General features: G+C 45.3%; 1 protein-coding gene across 6 annotated transcripts in view; it reads right to left on the bottom strand.

Annotated features, from left to right (window-relative positions):
- Positions 1-14766, bottom strand: part of LOC139384371 (semaphorin-6D-like) — a 40640-nt gene that overhangs the window by 8770 nt on the left and 17104 nt on the right. For 2 of the 6 annotated variants that reach the window (XM_071129090.1, XM_071129091.1), the window contains exons 4-17: positions 14635-14697; positions 14104-14205; positions 13889-13979; positions 13561-13680; positions 12964-13052; positions 10666-10883; positions 8398-8529; positions 5965-6120; positions 5597-5770; positions 4740-4880; positions 4387-4464; positions 2636-2694; positions 2037-2093; positions 1195-1425 (exon numbers count right to left, since the gene is read on the bottom strand). In XM_071129090.1, the coding sequence (XP_070985191.1) occupies positions 1195-1425; positions 2037-2093; positions 2636-2694; positions 4387-4464; positions 4740-4880; positions 5597-5770; positions 5965-6120; positions 8398-8529; positions 10666-10883; positions 12964-13052; positions 13561-13680; positions 13889-13979; positions 14104-14205; positions 14635-14697 (1711 nt within the window). The remainder of the gene's footprint in view (positions 1-1194; positions 1426-2036; positions 2094-2635; positions 2695-4386; positions 4465-4739; positions 4881-5596; positions 5771-5964; positions 6121-8397; positions 8530-10665; positions 10884-12963; positions 13053-13560; positions 13681-13888; positions 13980-14103; positions 14206-14634; positions 14698-14766) is intronic. The other 4 variants (XR_011628851.1, XM_071129092.1, XM_071129094.1 and 1 more) reach the window with 3 other exon arrangements.

Here is a 14766-nt window from a genome sequence, read left to right on the forward strand (position 1 = left end):
GTAGGCTACAGAAGATAGCCCTATTTGGTAAAAGACCAAGTCCATATTATGGCAAGAACAGCTCAAATAAGCAAAGAGAAACGACAGTCCATCATTACTTTAAGACATGAAGGCCAGTCAATACAGAAAGTTTCTTCAAATGCAGTCGCAAAAACCATCAAGCGTTATGATGAAACTGGCTCTCATGATGACCAGCACAGAACAGGAAGACCCAGAGTTACCTCTGCTGCAGAGGATACGTTCATTAGAGTTACCAGCCTCAGAAATTGCAGCCCAAATAAATGCTTCAGAGTTCAAGTAACAGACACATCTCAACATCAACTGTTCAGAGGAGACTGCATGAATCAGGCCTTCAGGGTCAAATTGCTGCAAAGAAACCACTACAAAATGACACCAATATTAAGAAGAGACTTGCTTGGGCCAAGAAACACGAGCAAATGGACATTAGACCGGTGGAATTCTGTCCTTCGGTCTGATGAGTCTAAATTTGAGATTTTTGGTTCCAACCGCCGTGTCTTTGTGAGGCACAGAGTAGGTGAACGGATGATCTCCGCGTGTGTGTTTGATGGGGCTTTGCTGGTGACACGGTCTGTGATTTACTTATTTAAGGCTACCACAGCATTCTGCTGCGATATGCCATCCCATCTGGTTTGCGCTTATTGGGACTATCATTTGTTTTTCAACAGATCAATGGCCCAAAAACACACCTCCAGGTTGTGCAAGTCTATTTGACAAAGGGGAGTGATGGAGTGCTGCATCAGATGACCTGGCCTCCATAATCACCTGACCTCAACCCAATTGAGATGGTTTAGGATGAGTTGGACTGCAGAGTGATGGAAAAGCAACCAACAAGTTCCTCATGAAGCTGGTCTAGAGAATGCCAAGAGTGTGCAAAGCTGCCATCAAGGCAAAGGCTACTTCGAATAATCTAAAATATAGCATGTATTTTGATTTGTTTAACACTTTTTTGGTTACTACATGATTCCATATGTGTTATTTCATAGTTTTGATGTCTTCACTATTATTCTACAATGTAGAAAATAGTACAAATAAAGAAAAACCCTTGAATGAGTAGGTGTGTCCGGACTTTTGACTGGTACTGTGTGTGTGTGTGTCTGCTGTAGCAGCTATGGGACCGTCAGGGCTCCATACAGTGTGGTGGCAGCAGTTCTCTCTCTCCCTGCTAGGCCTTACCCTCTAGGCCCCCTGGGAGTGACTCTAGTGAATGGGAGGTGGCCGGGTCATCCTGCTGCACAAACCCTGAGCCATACAGGTCTGGAAAACCAGCCCCAGGCCCCAACCCAGGCCCTTCCCCAGGACCAAGCCCAGGATGGGGGCTCAGGGTGGGGGTGAGTACTGGGGGTACTGGGGGGTGTATGGGCCCACTGGGCTGGTCTGTGAATGACGTAGATGACAACTCCATGTCTGTGGTGACAAACAAACTGTTAACAGGGTGTGTAGACATGAGGCCAGCAGGCTGTTAGCTTACATCCTGGTTAGTAGGCATGGATTGGTATGTGTACGCACATGTGGGTTAGTTTACATAACATAATAGGTTTTATGTTTTATGATAATGCTGTTTGAAAAAAGAATACCTTTTCTGATTCAAGAGCTATTTTATTTATCATTACCAGTCATAGAAATACAGTTGTAAGATTCATTTTGTTGAGACAGGATACAGTTTGAAAGGGGAAAAGGGTGAGAGTTGTCTGAGGAAGGTCTTTGGTACACAGCAGCGATGATTTCATAGCAGTGATGACGTCAGAGGAGGGAGGGGCGCCGAGTGAGCATGCAGGAAGTAAAGAGGAAGTGCGTGAGGAAGTGAGGAAATGAGTCCGTGTGGAGATGGAGATTTCTGACGAGACCCGGTGATGATGATAGTTGTTGAGATGATGAAGAAGATAAAAAGGTGTTGAAGAAGAGGAGGTTTGTTAAATAAGATGAAGAGTGAGCAGCGTTGAAGGAAGGATGGACGGAGAGAGGGGTTTGGAGTTCAAGGAAAGAAAGAAACCAGCGGAATAAAAGATCCAACTAACCAGAGGTCGGGTCACCAAATGATTTGTAATCTGTCGCTGATGTAGTGGCCAAAAACACTAAAACAATTAAAGGAACAAGAAATCAGTATAAAGGAACCCAAAAGAAAAGTCCCAAAACAAAAAAAGGCCCCGATAACTAAGAGTGTAGTTCTTTCTAATCAAATGATAAAAAGCTAAAGGACAGGTTGTCTGAGTAGGCCTATTGCTCCAAGTCTTGTCTGTCTCTAGACCTGAGGAGAGACAGCTATGCATGGCCTCTATCCCCTGTTCTAGTTCTATGGTTTGGTCTGGTGTGTCTCCTATAGCAACACTGTCTTAGTACTGCTACTGGTAGAGCACGTCTATGTTTCTCCCCTCCAAGTAGGCAGCATTAGTAGTTACAGGTGGCCTGGCTGTGTACAGTATGTGGATCTACGGAAGATGTGTATGTTAATACTGAACATAGAACCATGTAGGGAGGGTTACTGATTGGTGTGTTGGTATGGTGTGGTTACTGGTGTTACTGGTAGTGTGTTACTGGTTGGTTGTGCAGACTGATGGTGTGTGATAGCAAGAGAGAGTGAGAAAGAGATGGGTTGGTATGAATGGGAGGGGCTCACCATGGCAGTCTCCCAGCTGAACCGTGTTCCCAAACTCTACATCCTGCTCATAACCAGACCTGAACGAGAGAGGCAGAGGGGAGGAGATTAGAGCCGAGAACCAAACCTCTCTAACCAACATTTCCTTCCTTAATTCAAGTTTTTCCTGAACTCTGTAGTATGTACCCTAGCTTAGTACTGTGGTAGTATTGTAATATTTAATACTCACAGGGCTCTACATTTACATTTTTCATTGGTAGCACTGGTCCTCCCGCCTTTAAAAAGGTTAGGAGAACCAGAAAATCTGATTTTTGAAATAGATTGAGATGTAGTCTATATGAAGTCTAGCTGCTCTACAGCCCATGTTGTGCCCTAAAAACTCATATGGAACCCTGTAAATACATGTGTTTACTATAAAAACCTAAAATGTTGATACAGATACCTGTCATTGAAATGAAAAAGTAATTTTGGGGAATATACGGTTTCTACATTATGTAAAAGCACTATTTTCCTATTGAGATGCATTACATCGAAAATTGTTCACTGTCTCTTTAAGAGCATTTGTGATGATGTCATGCAGGACATCTCTCATTCAAATCAAATACAATTTTATTGGTCACGTACGCATATTTAGCAGATGTTATTGCGGGTGTAGCGAAATGCTTGTGCCATTCATTGTTCCATTCATTCATTGATCATTGATCTCCTGAAGAAGCTATTCCCTTTCCTTTCTTTCTGTGCCTCCAAATGTTTGGATATAAGTCAAGTTACCAGGTCGTTTGCTAGATAGCTAATGAGATAACAAACATGACTGAACAAGGTGTAAAACAAATGCGGCCCGCAAACAGTTTTAGAAAGGCCCGTGACCTGGTTTATGAATGTAAAATGTGTTCCAGTTTTAGAAAGGCCCGTGACCTGGTTTATGAATGTAAAATGTGTCCCTCCAATAGTTTTAGAAAGGCCCGTGACCTGGTTTATGAATGTAAAATGTGTCCCTCCAATAGTTTTAGAAAGGCCCGTGACCTGGTTTATGAATGTAAAATGTGTCCCTCCAATAGTTTTAGAAAGGCCCGTGACCTGGTTTATGAATGTAAAATGTGTCCCTCCAATAGTTTTAGAAAGGCCCGTGACCTGGTTTATGAATGTAAAATGTGTCCCTCCAATAGTTTTAGAAAGGCCCGTGACCTGGTTTATGAATGTAAAATGTGTCCCTCCAATAGTTTTAGAAAGGCCCGTGACCTGGTTTATGAATGTAAAATGTGTCCCTCCAATAGTTTTAGAAAGGCCCGTGACCTGGTTTATGATGTAAAATGTGTCCCTCCAATAGTTTTAGAAAGGCCCGTGACCTGGTTTATGATGTAAAATGTGTCCCTCCAATAGTTTTAGAAAGGCCCGTGACCTGGTTTGTGAATGTAAAATGTGTCCCTCCAATCCGTGACCAGAATAAATAAATGTTGCTCCAGTAATATGAGTCAGATCTTTTGAAATGTTTGGGCTAAAAACAAGCAGTTTCCACTGGATTAGTGGTGCAATCAGGGTGCTAACGAATCTGCGCTCGGGAAACAACGGTACAACGAAGCCTTATCATTACAAACATTATTATTCAAAATAAAGAAAAACTCATATTGGATTTTTTGGGGTTGCACTGGTGCTCCCAAATTAAAAACTCCAGGTCGCACAGCAAAATATTTTGTTGCATATGAGATCAAATTGATCACACTTTAGGGCCCTGAGTATTCATACTATTTAGTATTGTAATACTTGGTACTCACAGAACTCCAGGCAGGATCCTCTCACAGGCTCCATGAGGCATCCAGCCACAGTAGGGGTCCCTGGACGCTATACAAGACCTAGGGGAGAAACACAACACAGGGTTAACATATCTGTAAATATACAGTTCACCATACAGGGTTAAATAGGCAGAACCAGTTAACCTCTGTCTGGCTGTATATTAACCAGTGTGCTACAGGTACTCAGTGTTTATGACATGTAGATAGAGAAAAAACACATCAATGAACACACAAACCTGTGACCAGGTACAGCAGAAAGTAACCTTGGAGTGGAGTGTGTGCATGTTTCTGAATGCGTGTGTGTGTGTGTCTGTATGTGTCTGTGTCTGACTCACTTGTGGCAGTTAGTGTGTCGCTCACAGCGGCTGAGAGGCATGCGAACCACACAGCTAGAGAAAGCTACATACACACTGTGTGTGTCTCTGTCAACATGGAGCGACAAAATATGCCTGTCATCCTCACTGTTAGACAGACACCTGGGAGACAGAGAGAAGAAAAGAGAGGGAAGAGATGGGTTAGGAGAGGAGAGGGAGTAGGGGAGAGAGAGAAAGGGAGGGTGGGTGGTGGAGGGGGAGACAGAGGAGAATCAGAAATCAGATTACAGGTTACTTGATCGGTTGTTTATCAGAAAGGCCTGTCTACGGTTTCACTCTCCAGATGTAATCACAGTGGCACTGTTTAGCCCTGATACCCTTACTGACAGGAGAGAACGAGAGACTGAGAGAAAGACAAAGGAGAGAGAGAGGCAGAGGAATACAGAGGAAAGAGAGAGAGACAGGAAGACCGAGGAAAGAGAGAGAGACAGAGGAAGACCGAGGAAAGAGAGAGAGACAGAGGAAGACCAAGGAAAGAGAGAGAGACAGAGGAAGACCGAGGAAAGAGAGAGAGACAGAGGAAGACAGAGGAAAGAGAGAGAGACAGAGGAAGACAGAGGAAATAGAAAGTGACAGAGGAAAGAGAGACAGGGAAAGACAGTCGAGAGATACTGAAAGGAAGAAAGAGGAGAGCGAGAGAGACTGAGAGGAAGAGAGAGGAGAGACAGACGGTGAGAGACACACAGCGTGAAAGAGAAGAACACAGAGTGAGAGATGAGACCAAAAAAAGAGAAAGACAGTGAGACAGAGACTAAGAGAGAGACGCAAAGAGAGTAAGAGAGAGAGACAGTGAGAGATGTGTAGTGAGTGTTCCGTACTTGGCTCTGTTGAACAGGTCAATCTCCTCCAATAGGATGCTGTCGTTTAGGGACAGAGGGGAAGTCTTGGCTAGAACCTTCAGCACCACGCCCGCCTCTGAACCAATGAACAGCACCGTGTAGTTACCATGTGGACCAGCCGCGTTGTCCACCGCCAGGGCTGTCAGCCTGTACCTAGAGAGACAAGGACAAGACAGGAGGACAGTCAGACTTCAGTAGGAATTATCAAGCCAGTATTTAAAGGCCATCAGTGCGATCTACAAATGAGCATTTTGATTTAGTTTTTTGTTGATTGTTACCCGGGAATTTAGATCCTACAAGCAACTCTTGCGATGTGTGCGTGTGTGTGTTTGTCTGTGTGTGCTTACCTGACGCGTGTCTTGGTGAACCAGGGCTCATCTCCTATGTTAGGCACGGAGGAGTCCATGAGGGGGTGAGACTTGATGAAGAGGAGGGTCTCATCAGGGAACTCTATAGAGGTCTTATAGGACTCAGCCTGGCCGTGACCCGCACAGCAGCCTGGCCTGGAGTCATAGGGGTCAGAGAGGGGTCAAAGGTCACCACAGGTCACACATGAGCCCAGCTACCATCCCCCTGTAGGGACTAATAATGTTGACTATTGAATTGAACTGAGGAGAGGGGTTAGGGTATGACAGAGGAGCAGATGCCTGTCAGGACCACAAAGAGACGTGCTGCTGTATCACCGTAAACATGAAGTCATAACAGAGGATTAGAATCTTCATTATTTACCACCCTAATGAGCAGCTCTGTGGAGCTCTGGGGCCAGAGAGCTGAGCTACGTGTGTATGTGAATAAAGCTTAAATATGCAACGCGTCTAAATATCCAGATTCATTATTTATTGCTAATAACCATCATCTGTGTGTGTGTGTGTGTGTGTGTGTGTGTGTGTGTGTGTGTGTGTGTGTGTGTGTGTGTGTGTGTGTGTGTGTGTGTGTGTGTGTGTGTGTGTGTGTGTGTGTGTGTGTGTGTGTGTGTGTGTGTGTGTGTGTGTGTGTGTGTACGTGTGTACGTGTGTACGTGTGTGTGGTCATAGACCATGTCTCTCTTGTTAAATAGGGTTTATCTCAATGAGACCAAAACTCAAGGTTATAGTGACAATACAGTCCTGCCCTGCAGGACTGCCATAAACTTAAGGGTGGGTCATGTACCTGTTGTTGTGCAGACTGACATACACTTACTGAGACATACTGGTCAGGGTTAGAGACTGACATACACTTACTGAGACATACTGGGCTTGGGTCAGGGTTAGAGACTGACATACACTTACTGAGACATACTGGGCTTGGGTCAGGGTTAGAGACTGACATACACTTACTGAGACATACTGGGCTTGGGTCAGGGTTAGAGACTGACATCACTGTAGGACATACCTGGGCTTGGGTCAGGGTTAGAGACTGACATACACTTACTGAGACATACTGGGCTTGGGTCAGGGTTAGAGACTGACATACACTGTAGAGACATACTGGGCTTGGGTCAGGGTTAGAGACTGACATACACTTACTGAGACATACTGGGCTTGGGTCAGGGTTAGAGACTGACATACACTTACTGAGACATACTGGGTTAGGGAAAGGTACAAGTACATACCTGGGTTAGGAAAAGGTACAGGTACATAGCTGGGTTACTGAGACATACTGGGCTTGGGTAAAGGTACAGGACATACCTGGGTTTGGGTACAGGTACAGGTACATACCTGGGTTAGGGTCAGGGTAGAGACTGACATACCTTAGGGAAAGGTACAGGTACTGGGCTTGGGTCAGGGAAAGGTACAGGTACATACCTTAGGAAAAGGTACAGGTACTGGGCTTGGGTTAGGGAAAGGACTGACATACCTTAGGGAAAGTACAGGTACTACCTGGGTTAGGAAAAGGTACAGGTACATACCTGGACATAAAGGTACAGGTACATACCTGGGTTTGGGTAAAGGTACAGGTACATACCTGGGTTTGGGTAAAGGTACAGGTACATACCTGGGTTTGGGTTTGGGTAAAGGTACAGGTACATACCTGGGTTTGGGTTTGGGTAAAGGTACAGGTACATACCTGGGTTAGGGAAAGGTACAGGTACATACCTGGGTTAGGAAAAGGTACAGGTACATACCTGGGTTAGGAAAAGGTACAGGTACATACCTGGGTTTGGGTAAAGGTACAGGTACATACCTGGGTTTGGGTTTGGGTAAAGGTACAGGTACATACCTGGGTTTGGGTTTGGGTAAAGGTACAGGTACATACCTGGGTTAGGGAAAGGTACAGGTACATACCTGGGTTAGGAAAAGGTACAGGTACATACCTGGGTTAGGAAAAGGTACAGGTACATACCTGGGTTTGGGTAAAGGTACAGGTACATGCCTGGGTTTGGGTAAAGGTACAGGTACATACCTGGGTTAGGGAAAGGTACAGGTACATACCTGGGTTAGGGTAAAGGTACAGGTACATACCTGGGTTAGGGTAAAGGTACAGGTACATACCTGGGTTAGGGAAAGGTACAGGTACATACCTGGGTTAGGAAAAGGTACAGGTACATACCTGGGTTTGGGTAAAGGTACAGGTACATACCTGGGTTTGGGTAAAGGTACAGGTACATACCTGGGTTTGGGTAAAGGTACAGGTACATACCTGGGTTTGGGTAAAGGTACAGGTACATACCTGGGTTTGGGTTTGGGTAAAGGTACAGGTACATACCTGGGTTAGGGAAAGGTACAGGTACATACCTGGGTTTGGGTAAAGGTACAGGTACATACCTGGGTTTGGGTTTGGGTAAAGGTACAGGTACATACCTGGGTTTGGGCAGTCTCTCCTCTGGGAAGGCGGTCCAGACAGAGTCAGGTGTTTTCTGTTCTTTAAATCGTCCTCTGAACACCTTCTCTATGTCATCCATGGAGAACGCACACACTGCAGACCCTGGGATACTGAAGAGAGAGGAACACAACCACACACTGTTACACAACTACTATTAACTATAGCTACTAATATACACACTGCAGACCCTGGGATACTGAAGAGAGAGGAACACAACCACACACTGTTACACAACTACTATTAACTATAGCTACTAATATACACACTGTAGACCCTGGGATACTGAAGAGAGAGGAACACAACCACACACAACTAATATTAACTATAGCTACTAATATACACACTGTAGGCCCTGGGATACTGAAGGAGAGGAACACAACCACACACTGTTACACAACTACTATTAACTATAGCTACTAATATACACACTGTAGGCCCTAGGATACTGAAGAGAGAGGGACACAACCACACACTGTTACACAACTACTATTAACTATAGCTACTAATATACACACTGTAGGCCCTGGGATACTGAAGAGAGAGGAACACAACCACACACTGTTACACAACTACTATTAACTATAGCTACTAATATACACACTGTAGACCCTAGGATACTGAAGAGAGAGGAACACAACCACACACTGTTACACAACTACTATTAACTATAGCTGCTAATATACACACTGTAGGCCCTGGGATACTGAAGAGAGAGGAACACAACCACACACTGTTACACAACTACTATTAACTATAGCTACTAATATACACACTGTAGACCCTAGGATACTGAAGAGAGAGGAACACAACCACACACTGTTACACAACTACTATTAACTATAGCTACTAATATACACACTGTAGGCCCTGGGATACTGAAGGAGAGGAACACAACCACACACTGTTACACAACTACTATTAACTATAGCTACTAATATACACACTGTAGACCCTGGGATACTGAAGAGAGAGGAACACAACCACACACTGTTACACAACTACTATTAACTATAGCTACTAATATACACACTGTAGGCCCTAGGATACTGAAGAGAGATGAACACAACCACACACTGTTACACAACTACTATTAACTATAGCTACTAATGTACACACTGTAGACCCTGGGATACTGAAGAGAGAGGAACACAACCACACACTGTTACACAACTACTATTAACTATAGCTACTAATATACACACTGTAGACCCTGGGATACTGAAGAGAGAGGAACACAACCACACACTGTTACACAACTACTATTAACTATAGCTACTAATATACACACTGTAGGCCCTAGGATACTGAAGAGAGAGGAACACAACCACACACTGTTACACAACTACTATTAACTATAGCTACTAATATACACACTGTAGGCCCTGGGATACTGAAGGAGAGGAACACAACCACACACTGTTACACAACTACTATTAACTATAGCTACTAATATACACACTGTAGACCCTGGGATACTGAAGAGAGAGGAACACAACCACACACTGTTACACAACTACTATTAACTATAGCTACTAATATACACACTGTAGACCCTGGGATACTGAAGAGAGAGGAACACAACCACACACTGTTACACAACTACTATTAACTATAGCTACTAATATACACACTGTAGGCCCTGGGATACTGAAGGAGAGGAACACAACCACACACTGTTACACAACTACTATTAACTATAGCTACTAATATACACACTGTAGACCCTGGGATACTGAAGAGAGAGGAACACAACCACACACTGTTACACAACTACTATTAACTATAGCTACTAATATACACACTGTAGGCCCTAGGATACTGAAGAGAGATGAACACAACCACACACTGTTACACAACTACTATTAACTATAGCTACTAATATACACACTGTAGACCCTGGGATACTGAAGAGAGAGGAACACAACCACACACTGTTACACAACTACTATTAACTATAGCTACTAATATACACACTGTAGACCCTGGGATACTGAAGAGAGAGGAACACAACCACACACTGTTACACAACTACTATTAACTAGATATGGAGAAACACACACAACAAGAGATTCACAATAACAACACATCTGTTACACCAATATTACAAAGAGTGTACCCCAAATGGCACCCTATTCCCGTATAGTGAACCACTTTGACCAGATCCCTATGGTCCCTAGTCAAAAGTAGTGCACTATACAGGGAATAGGGTGCCATTTGGGATGCAGCCTCAGTGTGTCCATCCTTACCTGTTCATCTGTGTAGTGAAGACTCCCACCACAGAAGGAACTCCGTTGATGTTGATGATGTCAGTGATGGACTGTAGAACATCGAAGTAGAAGAACGATTCTCCAGGAACAGAACAGTTGACTCTGGCCTTGACGAAGGACGTCCAGTGTTTCTCCAACACACGCTGAGACCCGCCTACGTCGTTCTTACAGATACGAGCCACTCTGGAGTAGACGGCCTGGAAAGGAAAGGGGGAGCAGGGGGGAGAGAGAGAGACTCTGCAATCAGCATCACTAAAACACTTCCTCCCTCTGAATAAGACATCTGCCTCATCCTGTGGCCTCACAGTGTGACGCATACACAAGCACACGCGCGGGCGCACACACATGCTTATCCAGGACCCTGTGTCAGAGAGGACATTTGTTTGAAGCTCCGATTGAACAAACACCTCACACTCACACCTCTTAGCCCTAAACCTGATTCACACACACCTCTTTACTCAGTCTGATTAACCTTGAACTAGGACAGAGATGGGCTATAGGACTGGGCTATATGATAGGGGCTAGGCTATATGATAGGGGCTAGGCTGTAGGACGGTGCTATTTGATAGGTACTGGGCTATAGGACTGGGCTATAGGATGGTGCTATATGATAGGGACTGGGCTATATGATAGGGACTGGGCTATAGGACTGGGCTATAGGACTGGGCTATATGATAGGGACTGGGCTATAGGACTGGGCTATAGGACGGTGCTATTTGATAGGTACTGGGCTATAGGACTGGGCTATAGAATGGTGCTATATGATAGGGACTGGGCTATATGATAGGGACTGGGCTATAGGACTGGGCTATAGGACTGGGCTATATGATAGGGACTGGGCTATAGGATGGTGCTATAAGACGGAACTATATGATAGGGAGTGGGCTATAGGACTGGAATTGGGCTATAGTATGGGGCTATATGATAGGGTCTGGGCTATAGGACGGGGACTGGGCTATAGGATGGGGCTATATGATAGGGACTGGGCTATATGATGGGGACTGGGCTATAGGACGGGGCTATATGATAGGGACTGGGCTAGATCTCTGGGCTAGATCTCTGGGCTAGAGCTCTGGGTGTTGGACTGTGGGGGACTAGGGCTCTGGGTGTTGGGCTGTAGGGGACTAGGGCTAGAGCTCTGGGTGTTGGAGTGTTGGGCTGTAGGGGACTAGGGCTAGAGCTCTGGGTGTTGGACTGTGTGGGACTAGGGCTAGAGCTCTGGGTGTTGGACTGTGTGGGACTAGGGCTAGAGCTCTGGGTGTTGGACTGTTAGGGACTAGGGCTAGGGCTCTGGGTGTTGGACTGTGTGGGACTAGGGCTAGAGCTCTGGGTGTTGGACTGTGGGGGACTAGGGCTAGGGCTCTGGGTGTTGGACTGTGGGGGACTAGGGCTAGGGCTCTGGGTGTTGGACTGTGTGGGACTAGGGCTAGAGCTCTGGGAGTTGGAGTGTGGGGGACTAGGGCTAGAGCTCTGGGAGTTGGAGTGTGGGGGACTAGGGCTAGAGCTCTGGGTGTTGGAGTGTGGGGGACTAGGGCTAGAGCTCTGGGTGTTGGAGTGTGGGGGACTAGGGCTAGAGCTCTGGGTGTTGGAGTGTGGGGGACTAGGGCTAGAGCTATTGTGGTTTAAATGAAGCGTGTGAAGCAGTCAGCAGAAACAGCTTAAATAATTGACCAGTGCAAAGCTCCATCTGCCCAGGTGTTCTCCCAGACCCATCAGCATCGACACACACACACACACACACACAGGAACACACACAAACACACATCCCAGCATTAGTAGCGCTAAAATATTTATCATCCCACGGTTTTAGCCTGGCCGCCCATTCTCTGAATGATGCATCATGGGTAAATATGAGGCCTGTGGTGGCTAAAGCAACTAACAACTGCAGAAAACATCCATTACCACCAAGAGTGTGTGTGTGTGTGTGTGTGTGTGTGTGTGTGTGTGTGTGTGTGTGTGTGTGTGTGTGTGTGTGTGTGTGTGTGTGTGTGTGTGTGTGTGTGTGTGTGTGTGTGTGTGTGTGCGCGTGTGTGTGTGTGTGTGTGTGTGTGAATCCTCTCCATGGGTAAAGGGTTTACATGTAAAGTAGTTTGACCTACAGTTCAGTCCCTACCAAACTACACCTTACACATTCTGCTGTACTCGGCACTTTTCTACAACACTGTCTGTTGTCTGGTAATATAGTGTTTACTATTTATAATACATCAATATTTATAATACACAATGTTGTCTAGTAAACTGTGTGTGTGTGTGTGTGTGTGTGTGTGTGTGTGTTACCTTGCCCAAGTTGTTGTGTTCTGCTGCGATCTCTCTGTAGAAGAAGTAGACATAGTTCCCATAATCCACTGCATGCAGGAAATGGGGCTCTGGAAGAGAGAGGGGACAGAGGTTTTGTGTTGTCACGTCTCTTTTTTTCTCTCCCTCTACTTCTACCTCTGTCTATACATAACTACCTCTGTCTATACATAACTACCTCTGTATATACATAACTACCTCTGTCTATACATAACTACCTCTGTCTATACATAACTACCTCTGTATATACATAACTACCTCTGTCTATACATAACTACCTCTGTCTATACATAACTACCTCTGTCTATACATAACTACCTCTGTCTATACATAACTACCACTGTCTATACATAACTACCTCTGTCCTCCCTTCAACTCTGTCTCTCTCTGTTCTCCTCCCCTCTCCCTCCTTCCCCACTTCTCTCTCTCTCTCTGCATCCATCCTGAATATTTCAGTGTTCCTGTTACAGCTGTGTGTAAAAGTTGACCTAGATAGTGTGACAGAGCAGAGCTACAGGACGTCTTCGCAGGACAGGGACATGGACAGAGTCTGTGGTCAACACACACTGCTATGTTTACCTTTCAGCCATTTGGAGTCGTATTTGATAGTCCTGAGGGCCGAGCCGTCACCCATACTACGGTAGATCACTGCGTCGCTCGCCAGGAAGTCAGCAACCGTTGCCGAGTACAGCTTCCCGTCTGAAACAACACACACACACAGGTCAGACAAACACATTCCATTCTGTCAGACTGGACATGTGGATCTAACACCCTGGTTCAAACTGTTTGTTTACAGACTGACTTATGAACCCTAGTTGCTATGGCCACAGTGTGTGTGTGTGTGTGTGTGTGTGTGTGTGTGTGTGTGTGTGTGTGTGTGTGTGTGTGTGTGTGTGTGTGGTTATACCAGCGAACAGAGCGACATTGGTCTGCTTGGCGTCAAACGGGCATCGTGCCAGTCCGCTGATTTCCTCCCCATCAAACTCCAGGTTATCCAGCTACACACAGACACACATGCACTCCGTTAACAAAGACACGGACGGCATAGTGAACAATAGGTGCTTATGGAGGCAGAGCGGGAGGGAGAGAGAACGTTTCTCACACACCCTGCTGTTGTCTTACCCTGTAGTATCGGCACATGGGGTTGAAGCCGTTTGTTCCACAGATGAACACCAGGTCATCATTTCTGGGAACCAGAACCTTGATGTAGTTATGACACTCATCCTGGAGGAGGACAGAGAGAGAGGAGATCATATTATAAACCGTTTAGCCAGTAGCTATAATGGCAGCTATAGCCAGTAGCTATAATGGCAGCTATAGCCAGTAGCTATAATCAAATCAAATGTATTTATATATAGCCCTTCGTACATCAGCTGATATCTCAAAGTGCTGTACAGAAACCCAGCCTAAAACCCCAAACAGCAAGCAATGCAGGTGTAGAAGCACCTGCATAATGGCAGCTATAGCCAGTAGCTATAATGGCAGCTATATCCAGTAGCTATAATGGCAGCTATAGCCAGTAGCTATAATGGCAGCTATAATGATAAGACATTATGAGGTGAGAGGTAAAGCCGAGAGTAGAGAGTCTATAGTAGTCAGTAGAAAGGCAGTGAGTAGTAACATAGTATATTAGTAAGTATAGTAAAGTCTTACTCTGTGTTTCCCCTTCATGGCACAGTTCTTTCTGTCTGCCTCGCCTGACCTCCATGTTAACTTCTGTAAACATCAACACACACATTCAGGCACATACATTCAGGCAAGCACAAACATACACAATTCAGCATT

This window comes from Oncorhynchus clarkii, chromosome 26 (assembly GCF_045791955.1).
Source record: "Oncorhynchus clarkii lewisi isolate Uvic-CL-2024 chromosome 26, UVic_Ocla_1.0, whole genome shotgun sequence".
NCBI lineage: Eukaryota > Metazoa > Chordata > Actinopteri > Salmoniformes > Salmonidae > Oncorhynchus > Oncorhynchus clarkii.